General features: G+C 36.1%; 1 protein-coding gene across 5 annotated transcripts in view; it reads right to left on the bottom strand.

The window, feature by feature from the left end:
- NCK1 (NCK adaptor protein 1) overlaps window positions 1-17659 on the bottom strand; it is a 91324-nt gene that overhangs the window by 6332 nt on the left and 67333 nt on the right. For 4 of the 5 annotated variants that reach the window (XM_040480263.1, XM_040480262.1, XM_040480264.1 and 1 more), the window contains exon 3: window positions 951-1663. In XM_040480263.1, the coding sequence (XP_040336197.1) occupies window positions 951-1663 (713 nt within the window). Of the gene's footprint in view, window positions 1-950; window positions 1664-14774; window positions 14956-17659 lie in introns of those variants that run through there. The other variant, XM_040480266.1, reaches the window with a different exon arrangement.

Genomic DNA, 17659 nt, shown 5'->3' with positions numbered 1-17659 from the left:
ACAGAAACAAAGCCAATACTAATGATTTGAAAAGTGGAAAAGTAGTGGTATCCTTTTAAAAGGAAAAATAAAGACCATTTTAAACAGAAATAAGTATCATCAAATTTCTAATACCCTAACCAAGAGCCCATATAGCTATTTTCTTTCAATTTTTGTGGTTTTATAGTTTTACTGTTTTACTAGTGCTAGAATAAAAATGTCTTTTATTGCAAATGCATTTCAAATACATTGAGTATTAAAATAGGTTTTTCAGGGGCGCCTGGGTGGCGCAGTCGGTTAAGCGTCCGACTTCAGCCAGGTCACGATCTCGCGGTCCGTGAGTTCGAGCCCCGCGTCGGGCTCTGGGCTGATGGCTCAGAGCCTGGAGCCTGTTTCCCATTCTGTGTCTCCTTCTCTCTCTGCCCCTCCCCCGTTCATGCTCTGTCTCTCTCTATCCCAAAAATAAATAAACGTTGAAAAAAAAAAAATAGGTTTTTCAGGTAAATAATAAGTGTATTCCAACTTCTAAACAACCAATTTATGAAGAAACTTAAATCTGAATTGTTTTAATTTATGGATTTTCTTTACTAGAAGGATGACAGTGCATCCAATATGCAATTTAAGACATGTTTTCCCAGTTTAGTCTACTGCATTGATTTACTCTGAATGAAGAATCCAGGGTTCAACTTTCTCCATTTTTCAGTTTAATGCGACAGAAGGTATTTCAGAAATGCAAGACCAACAGACTTAAGTAAGGCCGAATAATCCAGTGAGGTATCACTGCTGGGGTATATTTTATTCAAAATAAGGTTGGAAACAACACTGACTTTAGCTTTGGAACATGTTAAGTTTATGTCCCAACTTACTGCCTGGTTAATTTTAGGGAAGCAACTGAACCTCTCCAATTTTCTATTTATTTATTTTTTACTACTCAGAGCTCTATTTCCATTTACCTTTGAAAACCAACTTACCGAAGATTCACTATCACGAATGAGGAAATCACCTTCATGCCCTCTTTCATTTAATGCCATTTCTGCCTGATGCCTGGTGACCTTCCCATAATACCATGGATTGCCAGCAAATTTTCCAGTGAGTGAAGGCCTAATGTAATCACATTGCGGAGGTGATGGTTCCAAACCTGAGGTTAATGGATTATTCTGCATAATGGTAACATAGTTTTTTGGCACCAGACCAACCATTCCATTGATCTTCCTGCATTTCCACCATTCAGGGTCATTTTCAGGTTTTTCAATAACATCCATTACATCTCCTTTCTCAAAATTAAGTTCTTCATCATTGGACGAACTGAATGGGTAAAGAGCCTGTACCACATGCAACACTTGCCCAGTATTTAGGTTATTGACAACTGCTGCTAATTTCTCTGACAGGGAACCCACATGGTCACCCAAAGGACTGTCGCCTTCCTCAGTTACATAGTTTGAAGGGAACCATCCAACTTGTCCATTGTAGCTACCCCGCCACCACCCATCACTGCATTTCTCCATGACAATAACCTTTGTCCCTTTTATCAATGATAATTCATCTTCTCTCTCTGCCATGTAGTTAAATTTCACATAAGCAGGCATATTGAGGTCATAGAGGCGTTCCCCTGGGTCAACAAAGCTTTCATCAGCAGGAGATGCAGAATCTGGCACACTAGGTTTTCTTTTCACTTTTCCAATGCCTGTTGATATAAAAAAGAGTAATAAGAGATTGTAAGACAATGATAACCGAAAAACCCAATTCATTCATTATTAAAAAATATCCTCAACTCTGTAGTTCTTTTAAGCCTTTAAAGTTAGATAACAAATTTCTTTCTTCTTTTTTTCCCCTTTCTTTTTACATCTCCATGACTTGTTTATAACTGGAGGTTTGTACCTTTTGACTTCCTTCATAAATTCTCTTTTCATAACCAAACATGTAAATGCAGTTATTGTATGACAGTTTACCTTCTCATCTTTTCTCTCACCAAAGGTGCTGAAATAATTGTGTAACATAATGACAGTTTTCCTAAATTAACAAGAATTCTTCCAAATGTAAATATAGATTATTTCTCTCACATCTACAACATAAGTAATGAAGGCTCCACCAAACCCATATTATTGTTTTATTTTATTAACCTTGATTCTACAATTAGCTGTACTGAAATAGAACAACAAATTACAACTTGATATGCAATATAAAATTGTAGTTATGTCTGGGTACTCCTTCCATTTGCTTTCTTAGTTCCCAGATCTATGTTTCCCTATTTACCTCATTATGTTTATTTTAAAATAATATATTATTTACTTGTTTGTTTCCCTCACACTATTCACAAGTATGTTCCTCAAGGACAGGATTTTTTTTTTTTTTTACTTTTTTCACAAATATCACACCAAGAATCTTAGAAAATGTTTAGTACATGGTAGATGCCTAATATATATTTGTTGAAAGAAGTGGGAAAAGCACCAAAGAATATTATCACCCTAAATATATGCTACATCAACTTTGGTCAGGCATTTTCACTGCTGATCATTTCTTACACATAATTTTGTGTTGCGTTTTTACTGACAGAACTGAGGCATTTAAAAAGTTTCTCAAACCTTCTGTCTTAGAACTCTTTATTACCCTCTTTTTCTTCATGCAAGTTTTCAACCTCCGATCCTTCTGGGTTCTTAAATACCATTGTTCCTGCTGCTTTTGGGACTCTTGACCATCCTTGCTTTCCTCCTTCTTATTCCCTTCTACTGTCTAAAATCAAACTCAGACCACTTGTATTCCAAAATAAAGTTACTTCAACTCTGCTACTCCTCTTGAACTACACCATTCTTTAAAGAGGTGTCTCCCTGGGGTGCCCAGATAGCACAGTTAGATAAGCGCCACGACTTCAGTTCAGGTCATGATTTCGCCATTCGTGGATTCGAGCCCCATGTCGGGCTCTGTGCTGACAGCTCAGAGCCTAGAACCTGCTTCAGATTCTGTGTCTCCCTCTCTCTCTGCCCCTGCTCGCACTCTGTCTCTCTCTCAAAAAAGAAAGAAACATTTAAAAAAACTGTTAAAAAGGTGTTTTTTCCTTCAACTTAAAAAAAATTTTTTTAATGTTTATTTTTGAGACAGAGACAGAACACAAGCAGGGGAAGGGCAGAGAGAGGCAGGGAGACACAGAATCCAAAGCAGGCTCCAGACTTTGAGCTGTCAGCACAGGACTGACACGGGGCTTGATCCCAGGAACCATGAGATCATGACCTGAGCTGAAGTCGGATGCTTAACTGACTGAGCCACCCAGGTGCCCCTCCTTCAACTTCTTTACCACTCAAGCACTCATTCCCTAACTCCTTATGATCTGGTCCTTTAATCTTTACCATTCTACAAAATCCACTCATTAAACCATTCTTAGAAAAACTGTGTCATTTCTTTACTGCCAAATCAGTACCTTTTAGAGTCCTCATTCTTTTCAAACTCTTTATGTGGCAACCAAGATCACAGATTACTCTACTGTTGTCTCTTTTAACTTCCCTAAAAGCCTCCTGCATTCCCTAGTGACTAAATATTCTTGTGTGCATCTGTCTGGGCTCCTCTAAACCTTGTTATAAAATTGCATCATACTTGTTTCTTGAAGACAGAAAACTAGAAAACTAGATCTTAGTACCTTTGTATCTCCAGTGCCCACACTAGTAATAGGAACAAAGTGAATGTATGCTGAATGAAAAAGTGAATGATTCCTTATAGTTGAAAAGTGTTTCCCAAGATACAGTGCCTGGACTTCCACTCTACTTCAAAGAAATCTTATACTTTCATCTTCCATAACTTCTATATAGAAAGCTCCAAGGTCTCTTTGCAGTTTTAAGCTCTTTCTGGAATTCAAGCACTACAATTCAGACATTGCTATACATCTACCAGATTGTACTCTTAGCACCTCAAGTACAACACTCTTTTCCAAATGAAACTAGCCTCTCCCATAACCATAAATCAACTCCCTCCCTCCCAACTTCCTTACTTGTGGTATTCATGATATCATCCTGAAAAATCCTCACATCAGAGATTTCTGACAGAATAGGGAATTAATTCTAGGGCTCCATCCATCCAAAAAACTAATTAATGAGCTGGCAGATACTGTCAGAATAAACTTTTGCAGCACTCTGGAATCTAGTACAAAAAAAAACTTAGAAAAACCTTACAAAAACTAGGGCAAGGCGTAGTGAAAAAAGCTGCTGCTCTGAAGTAAGAGAATGCTGTGGCATTTCAAATTGCCTGCCCACAATGGCTTTGAGGACAGCAACTGGCACTTCTAATGCCAGAGGGAGCTTATTCTCAAAGAACTGTGATTGTAAGTTTCAACCTGTCTGGCAGCCACGTGAAGGACTGGCACAATGGCTTGCCTTGGTTTCACTGGACCTGGAACATTCCCATTCTTTTACTGAAATCATTTAATTGATGCAGCACGTTGGGGTAAGGGACAACGACCAGGATAAGGAACAGACAGACTGAAGGAAGGAAAAGACAGAACAGCACCTTCAGAGGCCACACACGACAAAGAATACAGAGTTTACAAAAACAGTTTAGGGAAGTCACTAAACAAGCAAACAACAATGCACAATTAGAAGCAACATCAAACCTTAGGAAGGGGGTAGAATCTGATACTAGAAAACGGTCAACCAAGAATTCTATAATTAGTAAAACTGCCCTTTAGAAATGAAGGAGAAATTAAGACACTCCTACATAAACAAAAAATTGAAGGAGTTTGTTACACTAGACTTGTGCTACAAGAAATGTTAAATAAAGTCCTCCAGGCTAAAATGAAAAGACACTGAAAAGTAACCTGAAGCCATATGAGGAAATAAAGAACAACAGTAAAGGTAGCTCCATTCATAAATATAAAAGCCAGTAGTATTAGACTTTTGGCTTGTACATCCTTTTTTCCTATATGATTTAAGATACAAATGTAGAAAATAGTAATTTCAAATCTAGGTAAATGGGCACCCAATGTATAAAAATGGAACTACAAAGGAATAGTTTTGCATACCAGCTAAATTTCCATTAATTCAAACTTGACTGCTAAAAAGTTAAGATGTTAATGGTAATCCTCACGGTAATCACTAAGGAAATACTAAAACATATATAGAAAAGAAATGAGAAGGGAAAATGGTACATGAGAAAAAAAAATCAATTACAAAACAAGACAGTAATACAGGAAATGAGGAGAGAAAAGGCTTAAGACCTGTAGAAAATAAAGAGCAAAACAGCAGAAGGCCTTCCTTATGGGTAATTACTTTAAACATAAATGAATTAAAATACTGGATTAAAGGGACAGACACTGGCAGAATGGATTTAAAAATAAGATCCAACTCTATGCTATCTATAAGCACTCACTTTAGATCCAGAGATACAGACAGGTTGGAAAATGAAAGGATGGAAAAAGATGGTCCATGACAATGGTAACCAAAAGAGAGCTGGGGTGGCACAGCTGTCTGTTAGTATCAGACAACACAGACTTCAAGACAAAAGTTGTTACAGAAGATGAAGACAGACATTATATATTGATAAAAGGGTCAATCCATCAAGAAAACATAGTAATTACAAATATTATACACGCCTAACAAGAGAACCCCAAGACATATAAAGCAAAAAATGACAGAATTAAAGAAAGAAACTGACAGTTCTACAATATAGAGACTTTTTAAAAAGCACAAGAATGCAAAATCATGGCACTAAACCGACTGCATAAAGGACACTTATTTACAATATGAGAGCTGAAACAAAAAAGGCAGAGCATCACCTTGTTCAAACTCAGCTGACAACATGTGCATCAGGCAACTCAAAATTTCTGCCACTCTGCACAAGTCCACAAAGGCATCACAACTATCGATTTGAGGGCTTATAAATAAGTTTTAACAAGGAGCCCAATTCACAAATATGGAATTTGCAAAAACAGGGTTAATCTATACTAGCAAACAATATAGCAGCATATTAACAGAAGTGTACATCATGATAAAGGGTGATTTGTCCCAGGAATGTAAGAGTAGTTCAACATATGAAAATCAACATTATATACTACATTAATACAACAGAGGGAAAAAACCCACATGATCATCTCAACTGATACAGAAAAAGCAATGGATAAAATCTAACATCCTTTCACGATAAAGAGTATCAGCAAACTAGGAATATAAGGCAATTTCCTCAACATCATAAAGGGCATCTATTTAAAAAAACCTACAGTTAACAACACACTCAATGGTAAAAGACTGAAAGCTAAGATCAAGAACAAGACATGGATGCCCTTTCACCCACCTCTATTCAACACTGTACTAGAAGTGCTAGCCAGGGCAATTAAGCAAGAGAATGAAATAAAAGACATCCAAACCAGAAAGGAAGAAGTAAAATCATCTTTATTTGCAGATGACATAACCATATACAGAGAATATCCTAAAAAAATCCACACACAAAAAATGTTACATTAAACAAATTTAGCAGAGTTGCAAGATACAAAATCAACACACAAAAACCAGTTGTATTAATGTACAGCAGCAGTGAACAATCTGAAGAGGAAATTAAGGAAACAATTCCATTTATAATAGCATTAAGAATAAAATACATAGGTTAAATTTATTAATCAAGGAGATACAAGACCAGTATACTGAACACTACAAAGTACTGCTGAAAGAAATTAAAGTAGACTAAATAAATGGTAAGACATTCTGTATTATGGACTTGAAGGCTTAATAGTTTTACATGGCAATAACTAACCAAAGTGATCCACAGCTTCCATGTAATTCTTACCAAAGTTCCAACACTTTTTACAGAAATGAAAATGCTGATTCTAAAATTCATATGGAATTCCAAGGGACACCAAAAAACCAAAACAATCTTTAAAAATGAAAATAAAACAGAAGGATTCACACTTCCCAATTTCAAAACTTACTACTCAGCCAAAGTATTCAAAACAGTATGGTACTGGCACAAAAGGACAGACATATAGACCAACAGAATAGAGCTGAGAGTCCTGAGATAAATTCCTACATCTGTGGTCAACTGATTTTCAACAAGGGTGCCAAGACCATTTATGGGGGAAAGAATAGTCTCTTTAACAAATGGTACAAGGAGAAACGGATATCTACATGCTAAAGAATGAAGTTAGACTCCTATTTCACAAACAAAAATTAACTCAAAATGGATAAAATACTCAAATATAAGAGTTAAAACTTTAAAATCCTCCAAAGAAAACACAGAGGAAAATCTTCATGACCTGTGTATTAGCAATGAATTCTTAGATTTGACCCAAAAACATAAGCAATAAAAAATAAATAAATAGGGCACCTGGGTGGCCCAGTTGTTAAGCATCCTACTTCGGCTCAGGTCATGATCTCACAGTTCATGAGTTTGAGTTTGACATCGGGTGAGCATGAGCCCCACTTTGGGTAAAGCATGAGCCCCAGGTGAGCCCCATTTCTCTCTCTCTCTGCCCCTTGCTCACTTGTGCTCTCTTTCTTAAATAAATAAATAAATATTACAGTCTATATCCAGAACATCTAAAGAACTTAGAACCTAGCAACAAAAAGAACCTATTTCGACAATGGACAAAACACTTGAACAAACATTTCCCCAACAAAGATATACAAATGCCCAAAAAGCACATGAAAAGATGTTCAACATCATTAGTCATTAGGGAAATACAAATCAAAACCAAAATGAAATACCACTTCACACCTATTAGGATAGCTATAACCAAACCAAACCAACAAAAAAGGAAAATAACAAGTGTTGGTGAGAATATGGGAAAACTGGAACCCTTCTTACACTGTTGATCAAAGTGTAAAATGTTACAACTGCTGTGGAAAACAACGTAATGGTTCTTCACAATGTTAAAAACATAATTACCATATGATCCAGTAATTCTACTCCTAGGTATATACTCAAAAGAACTGAAAACAGATATTCCAATACTTGTACGCAAATGTTCATAGAAACAACCCAAGTGTCCATCAACAGATTAATGGATAAACAAAACACAGTACATACCCATTTAATGGAATATTATTCAGCCATAAAAAGAATGAAGCACTGATACATGCTACAACAGATAAACCTCAAAAACAGAAGGCCAAGTGAAAGAAACTAGACACAAGATAACATATTTTATGATTCCATTTACATGAAATAGCCAGAAAGTAAATCCAGATAGACAGCAAGCAGATTATCAATTACCATGGGATAAAGAGATAGGGTAATGGGTAGTGACCGCTTAATGGGAATGGGTTTTTTTTTTGGAGGGGGGGGGTCATAAAAATGGTTTGGAACTAGATATGATGGTTGCACAACACACTTTAAAAAGATTCATTTTGTTATATGATTTATACCTCATACAAATTTTCTTTCTTAAAAAGATTCCTGCATCAAATCCTTATTCCCTTTCTGCCAACACTTTCTATTCCCACTATTTGCACACTATTTCAGGCCCATTTTGTTGTGCTTGAGTCTTCAATACCCTCTAAACTAGTTTTCTTATTAATCCAATCTGTCCCACTTCTACCCATCATCCATATAACTGTAAATATAGTTGCAATCAGATGATATTATTGCTCAAAAGCCAACAGTGGCTCTTCATACCTATCAAATTAAGAGAAGTACTCTTCCTAGAATCTATAGCCCTCTCCAGAATGTCCTCACCCTTCCTTTCTAGGCTTATGGTATAGAGTAATGAAAACAGCATCGACTTTATATGAGCCTTTGGGTTCAAATCCCAGCTATACTACTTACTGTGGAAACTTGAGCAAATGATTTCATTTTTCTGAGTTTAGAAATGGAGAAAACACTACTTACCATGATAGTGTTGTAAGAAGTGAATAAAATAAGGTAAAGTAAGAGCACAGTACAGATATAAATGTTAAATAAAAGATTCTTCCCATAATGCCCTGCAATTATCCTGTATCTTTCTTCTCTACCCAGTTCTCCCAGCACCATTTGCTAAAGAGACGGTCTTTTTTCCACTGGATCCTCTTTCCTGCTTTGTCAAAGATCAGTTGGCCATTCATTTGTAGGTCCAATTCTGGGTTCTCTATTCTGTTCCACTGGTCTGTGTGTCTGTTTTTGTGCCAATACCATACTGTCTTGATGATTACAGCTTTGTGTAGTAAAGGCTAAAGTCTGGGATTGTGATGCTGCTGCTTTGGTTTTCTTTTTCAGTATTACTTTGGCTATTCGGGGTCTTTTGTGGTTCCATATGAATTTTAGGAATGTTTGTTCTAGCTTTGATAAACTATCCTAAATCTTAATAAAAATGGGTCACTTAAGTCCCCTGAATAAATAACATTTCAATCTTCCTTTGCCTTATTTGCTAGTTTCTTCCCAAAACCTTATTAAAACATCTCCCTATCAAAAACTTACCTATTCAAGAAGTGCCATTTCAAATTATTTTATTCATTTCCCATGTTATGTTTTCCAACATACTTCATTTCCCACCATCATCCGCCAATGATGTAAGCTCTCCTTTTTAAAGCACCCAACACCCTGTACTTCTGAGGTACTTGTATGACAGCATACAAGTCTTTTAAGCTCATCTACTAGAGTCATCAGCTTCCGGAAAGGAGCATTCCATGTCTCACTAATCTTCTGCATTTCCTATGCTATTTAGAACTGTGTGCATACCAGATACTCAATAAACGTTTGCTACATTGATTAAAATTGAAGAGTGATATAAATCCAAATTTTAAACTTGAAGCTAAAGGCTAGTTTCAGAATGATTTTTTTTTAATTCTGAAAAAGATGTCTAAGACTAATTATACACTGTCAAAAAAAGAATGAAGAATTTTTAGACAGACTCATGGAAAACACTGAAAACAACCTATTTTAATCTCAGAGGCCAGAAATATTTCAGGGAAAAAAACATAAGCTTAGAATATTTGTTTTTCTATGCAACACAAAACCCTGTCTCTCTTGTGAGCATTTCTTCAACCTCACACTAACGCTACAGGCATATAAGCTCCTCAGTACCCAAAAAAACTCATGCTCTTGAAAGACTCTGAGCCTTTGTCCACAATGTATTTTATTTCAAACACTTGCCACCCTCATTCCTCAAGACTCAAACAAGGTATCTTCTTCTCACTGGAGATTTTCCCTCTCTCCCCAAAACAGAACAGATATATTTCTCCTTTGTGGCATTACTGCTCTTTGTAAATATTTTTACAACAATGTTCAACCCTCTGTATACCCATATTTATTTCTTTGAGATCAAACACCATGTTTTTAATCACCTATTTCCACTGTCTGGCCCATATTAAGTGTTCCATTAATGTCCATCATGGGAATGACTGACAAATGCATGTATAATCGAAAGCTTGCCTTTTCCCCCCTCTGCTTCCAACTCTTTGGGAAGAACCTGTTTATTATTGCCCTCTCTCTCTCTATTTGCTAAAACACGGTCCTTCCGATTTCTTGTTAACAATGAGAAAATGCATGGAAAAGTACCTTACAAAATTATACAAACGTAAAATATCAGTTTCTCTTAATTTCTCAACTATGTTATAATCAGCAATAATGAGATCATTCCACAATAAGCAAGCTCCCTCAGATCAAGGTATTACCTTTTCTAAATTCTTCTCAACTTCATAGTTAGTCCTCCACAATCCTCCTAATCTTAGTCTCTTTTGTGTCAAATCCTACTAATCCATTGCTTATCTGACTCTAATTCTTCCTCTACTCTTTAGTCATAATGGGTACAACTAGGAAAAGTCTAATGAAACCCTAAATTTAAATTTTAGTCCTGCTATTTACTGGTCAATTTGATCTTGTCAAGTTATTTAATTTTCTTTAAACTCCAGTTTCCTGGTTTGTGAAATGGTGGTGTGTGGTAAATACCTACTGCATAAATTTAAAAAAAAAAATTTTTTTTTAAGTTTATATGTAAAGCACACAGCACAGTGTATAGCACACAGCAGGCACTCCATTAATCAATAGTAGTTATTACTCCTAGTTCTTCTGGCACTTAATTTTTCAAAAACACTTATATATTTATTATTGCATTTTATAGCTAGACCTGGCCAGAGTTGGAAGGGAATGCTCAGGTATCAGCACTGAGGATGTGCACAATTCTGAGGCAGTCATTTTTGATGTGGGAAACAAAGGCAGAAGGAAATGGCAGATAAAATTAAATTTCCTTATAACCTGCAGCCTACTGACAAATACTTGAGGCTGGCAGAGTAAAAAAACATTTCTCCAGGAACTCCCTACTATCTTAACGTTAATGCTTTGCTAAAGAGAAGAACAATGCTAGCTTGACAAAAACAAAAAAACAAAACAAAACAAAAAAAAACCCTAGGCCTCCAGTATCCTTTGAGTCTTCTTTAGCAGAAGAAAATCTCTTTGGAAACGCCCTTTTGACTTTACCTCCCCCAACTCCCAAGTATATAACCAGTCACGGTCCCAGGGCAGCTCTTTCTGCCCACAGGCCCAGTCCCCGTGCTTTAATAAGACCACCTTTTTGCACTAAAGACGTCTTCAAGAGTACTTTCTTGGCCATCAGCTCCAAACCCTGCCACCACTCCAAAACTTTATCAATTTTTATCATTAGCTTTTTTAAAAATAAAACCAAAAGTATTAGTATAGCTTCCAATCTTACCCTCACTCTTACCCACTGGTCTTACTTCTTTCCTCCTATAGTACTGTTTCTTGACCAAAACAATGTATTATTAACAAAGTTTTTAAGAATCTAATTTTTAAGAATCTAGTTGAGCATTGTGAATATTCCAGTCACATGACAACTGTCCTCTTCCTAAGGCAAATCTTTGTACCCATAACTACGTTTATGTAACCTGGTTTGCAGATCCTTGATACTGCAATACTGGATGCCAGTATTTGGAAGCATCTAAGTTTTCTCAATACCACAGTTCAAGTATGTATCTATCCAAAGTGGACAACTATGTCACATGTTTTATTTGGCCAGCACACACACACATGAAGTAGCTATTTGCATCCTTTCACTTGAACTGCAAAGATCTGAATTAATGTTATCATGAACTGCATTGAAATTCTTTAGCACCCACATTATCACAGCAGCTCTTGATGTGTCTTTTACTGATATAAAATCCTGCCAAGCCAGGTTCTCAGCAATCTTTTTAATTCCCTTTAAAATTTTTACATTGGGGAGCCTGGGTGGCTCAGTCAAGTTGGGCATCCAACTTCGGATCATGATCTCACGAGCTTATGGGTTCGAGCCCCGTGTCAGGCTCTGTGTTGACAGCTTAGAGCCTAGAGCTTGCTTCGAATTCTGGGTCTCCGTCTCTCTCTGCCCCTGTCCCATTCATGCACTGTCTGTCTGTCTCTCTCTCAAAAATAAACATTAAAATCAATTTTAAGTAACTAAAAATTTTAAATTAATTCAAATTAATTAGAATTTTACATTAATGTCTGTCCCGATTCACCTTGTTTATTTCTCAGTTTTTACCTTTCAAACATATACCTGAGCCCAACGTATTATTTTTCCACCATTAGCTCTTCTTTATTTTAAGCATGTCACTTTTCCTCCATCTAAATCACTGACTAAATAAATGTTCAATAAAAGGAAGCCGAAGAAAGTACTACTGATCCTTCTAATTCTTTAAGGAACTATAGTTAGTTCTGTTCTTATGTTCCTACTTCTTCAAAACTAGTTCTCTTTCCCTCATGGATTTTCCCCTGATTTCTATCACACGTAAAACTCATCAGTGGTTTAGCAGGATTATAAGACTTTCGGAATTAGAAGGGACTTCCCAGGATCATCTAGTCTTGCCTAACTCTCTCCTTCACAAATAAGGAATAAGAAATCAGGGAAGTTTAGTTATATACCTTCAACCACATGGCTAAGTAAGGGGTACATCTGGGAGCACAACTAGGGAATTCTAAATACATATAAATGGTGTTCTTTTCATTACAAGTTTATCTGACAGAGAGAGAGAAAAAAGTGCATGTGCCCATGAGCAGGGAAGGGACAGAGAGAGACGGAGAGAGAGAAGGAGAGAGAGAGAGAGATTGAGAGAGAGAGAGACTGAGAGAGAGAGAGAGAGAGAGAGAGAGGGAGGGAGGGAGAGAGAGGGAGAGAGAGAAAGAATCCCAAGCAGGCTCCACACTATCTGTACAAAACCCAACTTGGGGCTCAATCCCATGAACTGAGAGATCATGACCTGAGCTTAAATCAAGAGTCCGATGCTTAACCAACTGAGCTGCCCAAGCACTTTTCCCATTAAAGGTTTTTATTTAAATTTTTGTATTTTTATCTGTTCATTTCATCTATATGAAATAAAATAAATTATTGTTTTTGATTATTGTTCTACCTAAAATCCTGAGCCCTCTTTTTTTATTCTAGCCACCACACAAAGATACACTGTATCTTCTACTGCAAAGCAAAATAAATTCAAGCTTTGGCTTGCTGCAGGTAATGAGAAAAGGAATACCTTGGTTATAAACCCTGACCCTCAGTCTACAAACATATTTAAGATTATCAACTTTCTAAGACAAAAGAGTAAATGATAATGTTATTATTGAATTGATGGTATATAATGAATCACCATCTTAATGATACAATATATTCTTTTTATACCATTTCTATAGTTGATTTATGGTCAACATCATTTACAACCAAACTGAGACATGAAATCCACTGTATTATCAATATTAAATAACCACTACCATCTACCTCCTCACCATGTAAGTTCCATGAGAGTTAGTATTAGTTTTTCATTCTATAATTTTTATCTGGCTTGCAGTTGGCTCTCAAGAAAAATATGTTGATAAATGAATGAATAAATTAATAAGCTTTCTAAAAGGAAAACTAATCCAAACAGTGGATCTAAAAATGTATTAACTTCCCAAAAAGTAAACAAAGGAGATCTAGTCCAGAGGGATTCACTTGGCCACCAAAGTTAACTGAAGAAACAAATGAGTCTTAATAGTACAATTACAGTATTCTTTTCAACAAAGTACTTGCTCCTTTTCCATTTTGCCCTTTCCCTGAAATCTCTCAACAGGTTACTCTTTGTTTCCCTAGATTCCTTATGCATAAGAAACTTCTACAACAACTCCTCTGTTCATTTCTCTAGAAACACCAAGCAAATGTTCAAAGATATCAAATCAAGTTCACTATCGTAAGATCATAAAAAGGCCATCAGCAAATATACACATTAGGCTCTTATAAGTTAGTATTAGTATTACTTTATAAAATGAACTCAAAAACAATCCCAGTAATTCACCATGCTTTTCAGTATTTTCATTTTCTTTGGATGCAGCTGCTCTCCAACTCCCTTCAAAATATAAAATCTCACATTTACCAAAATAGCAGCTTCTAGCAATCTTACATTGATTAAATCAAAACATTCCTTTTATTGCTGCTATATTCAATATTATTTTCTACACTGTTTCTCTAAAATCTAGGTAAAAAGTACTAAAACAATATTATGTTAATTCAAATATTGAGGCTGAAGGAACTTGCTCACCTAATCCGTTCTTTTCTTCACATTTTTAATATGTTTACAATTTAACACTTCAAATGTCTATGCTAAGTTCAAAGTTACCAAATTAAAACTGCAAACTCATTTATATCCTTTTCCTACTTATTATTTAAACATTGGAACTAAAGCATTTTAAAACTATTTTATTTATCAAGTCAAAACTAATATTTTATGAAGTATCACCATTTAGCTTATGTATCATAGACAATACAAAGCACCAGCCTATTATATAAATGCACCTGGTTCTCTCCATACAGTTTTTCTTTAAATTCACTAAAGTGAAATATCTAACTCAAAAACTACAAGAAAAGTATGGATTTAATAAACAGATGAACTTACTGAAAAAATCTTTAAAGACGTTTAACCAATCCATTTTGAATAAAAATCCCGTGTTCTCTTTTGTCAGTCTGTTAACACAGCTCAGGATAATTTCAGTGAGCTTCCTGGTCTGTTCTGCAACACTGAAACTCCCCACACCCAATCCATGTGACTTGGCCCACACCCAGGGAATAGAAAGCCTTTCTGAGGCTTCTCTCCTTCCAAAACTCTTTCCCCTCTGAACTAAAACAAAACCTGTAAAACAAGTATATCATCATGGCCACAAATGTTACCTTATTATTCAGCCTTATTTTGGAAGAAGCTTTAAAGCATGTATTTTCAGTAGTTGAAAATATATTCATGCATTCACGCTTTCCTTTGTTTTCTCCTTTTCTTTCTTAACTTTCAAACAAAGTCTCCACCAGCATAATCATTGTCAAACAAAACCATTAACTACATGGGACATTTAAGTTACCAAAAAGGGGGTTAGAAATACAAAGAGAAGGCAATCTGATACAAAAGGTGGATATACATCATTATATAGGAGAACTAAAAATCATTACAATAAAACAAATGCTTTCAAGTACCCTGCAATATAGGCAGCAATAAATGTAATATAGTAATAAAGTTAACAGAGATATCCTAGAACTTAAAGTCTTGCCAAAATTATCTTAATAATATCAGAAAATAGTATACAAGGTTTCCCAGGAGTGTTAACAAATAATAAAAAATTCTATCCGGTTAGGCTTTTTATATACATATATAAAATTGTTTTTTTTTTTTATTGTCTATTTATTGAGAGAGAGAGAGCATGAGCAGGGAAGGGGCAGAGAGAGAGGAAGAGAGAGAATCCCATGCAAGCTCCACACTGTCAGCACAGAGCCCCATGTAGGACTGGAACTCATGAAACAGGAGATCATGATCTGAACTGAAATCAAGAATCGGACACTCAACAGACTGAGCCACCCAGGTGCCCCTATCTAGTTGGGCTTTATAAATTTATATGCAATAGTACCTAAAAGTGGGATATTTTTCTTCTTTGCTCTATGATATTAAGGTTTTTCGCAATCTTTTGTTTACACATTTGCTCTAGTCCCAGGATACCAGTATCCTTTAAAAAGGAACAAAAAAGTCTATCTAGGTGTAGCCCTAGTCCTTTCTGTGTCTTCATCACTATGAGACATACTTTCTTGATAGAAGTTACTTTAATTTTCCCCAATACTTCTGATCTACATGCTTTAAGTAAGTGTCCAATATTTACAAAATCAGAAGTATTCCTGATTCTAACTCTGGTGTCTTCAGCTAGTCAAGGAAAGTCTTCTGATTTGTCTTCCACTTAAAAAACGAATACTAAAAACTAATAAGGGTGCCTGGGTGGCTCAGTCAGTTGAGTGTCCGACTCTTGATTTCTGCTCAAGTCATGATCTCATGGTTCCTGAGTTCCAGCCCCACATGGGGCTCTGCGCATGGGATCAAGCCCTGTACTGGGCTCTGCACAGAGTGTGGAGCCTGCTTGAGACTGACTCCCCTCCCCCCCCACTCCCCGCCCCTGCTTGTGCTCTCTAAAATTAAAAAAAAAACCTTAATTAAAAAAAAAACTAATAATAATGGTCTCATTTGTAAAACCTTAAAATCATAATAAAAGGTAACCTCAGATACACAGTTAAAAGTTACAGTGAAAATTCAGATTAATAACTCGTTATTAAACTACCTTTAGAATACTGGAAATGTTATTATCACACAAACCAATATTCTAATATTTTATATTTACTTTGAGTTATACTATATTTTAGTTTTTGCTATTTGTCTTCTATTGCTGATAACTGAAAGAACACTCTAGTCTAGAATAACAATGTTTAACAAGAAATAAAATACAAAGCAGTTAGTCAATTAGATTTCATATTTGTTAATCATGCCACATTATTCCCAAAGTATCTCTGCAAGGAAAAATTTTACTTTCTCTTCTACATATAGACAAAGAACCACTAAGTAACAGCATGTTTGCCTGAATACCAAAAATGAAATTCTGTCCCTCCCAATTCCTTCCTGTCAGCCAAGGAGAGTTTAAATTAAAAGAAAAAAGAGGCCAGTCCTCATCTGTGCATATTTCCTTCCTATCAGCTCAGCCAAGCCCAGTGTGAAATGGGTTCCATTATCTCTGGTGCTAATGGAGGGCTAGTAAAAACAAACTACAGTTAGAGGCAAAAAAGAAAAACAAAATAGGAAAGACATCAGTTTGGTATATGCTAATCTACAGTAATGATTCACAATTTAAAACTCTCATCAAATGGCAGAATAAAATGATGGTTTGTTTTTGAGAGCAAAATTTGAAATGTAAGCTATTAAAGGTTAAAATACAGCAATATGCCAAGTTAAATAAGTTGCCTTAACGCCATGGAAGCAATTCTAAATCTCCCTCATTTATCCTTGTCTCACTTAAATGCAGAATCTACCTACACTCCAACAGGCACTCATGGTTCAAGGAGTACAGGCTAGAAGTCAGTTCTGCTATTTAGCACCACTCTGGTTTGGCCCTTGAACATCAGCTAGATTTATAGAAAATACCCACTAACACTTATGACCTTTAACAGTCTTCTGACTTGAATACCTGCTACAAGCCAAACTTACCTGGCCTACCTGAAATTCTAGTCCTGGTCTTCTCTGGTCAATTCTGCCCACTGCTGCCAAAATTCTGTACAAAAAAACAAGCTCTAGCATCCATTTAAAAGAAAGTATTGTTGGGGTGCCTGGGTGGCTCAGTCAGTTAAGCATCCGACTTAGGCTCATGTCATGATCTCGCTCATGGTTTGTGAGTTCAAGCCTCGCGTTGGGCTCTGTGCTGACAGCTCGGAGCCTGGAGCCTGCTTCAGATTCTGTGTCTCCCTCTCTCTCTGTCCCTCCCCCGT

The sequence above is a fragment of the Herpailurus yagouaroundi genome, unplaced genomic scaffold (genome assembly GCF_014898765.1).
Source record: "Herpailurus yagouaroundi ecotype Mexico unplaced genomic scaffold, PumYag 159, whole genome shotgun sequence".
Classification (NCBI taxonomy): domain Eukaryota; kingdom Metazoa; phylum Chordata; class Mammalia; order Carnivora; family Felidae; genus Herpailurus; species Herpailurus yagouaroundi.
Note: the sequence above shows the minus strand (reverse complement) of the source record. Positions and strands in the feature narration are given on the sequence as shown.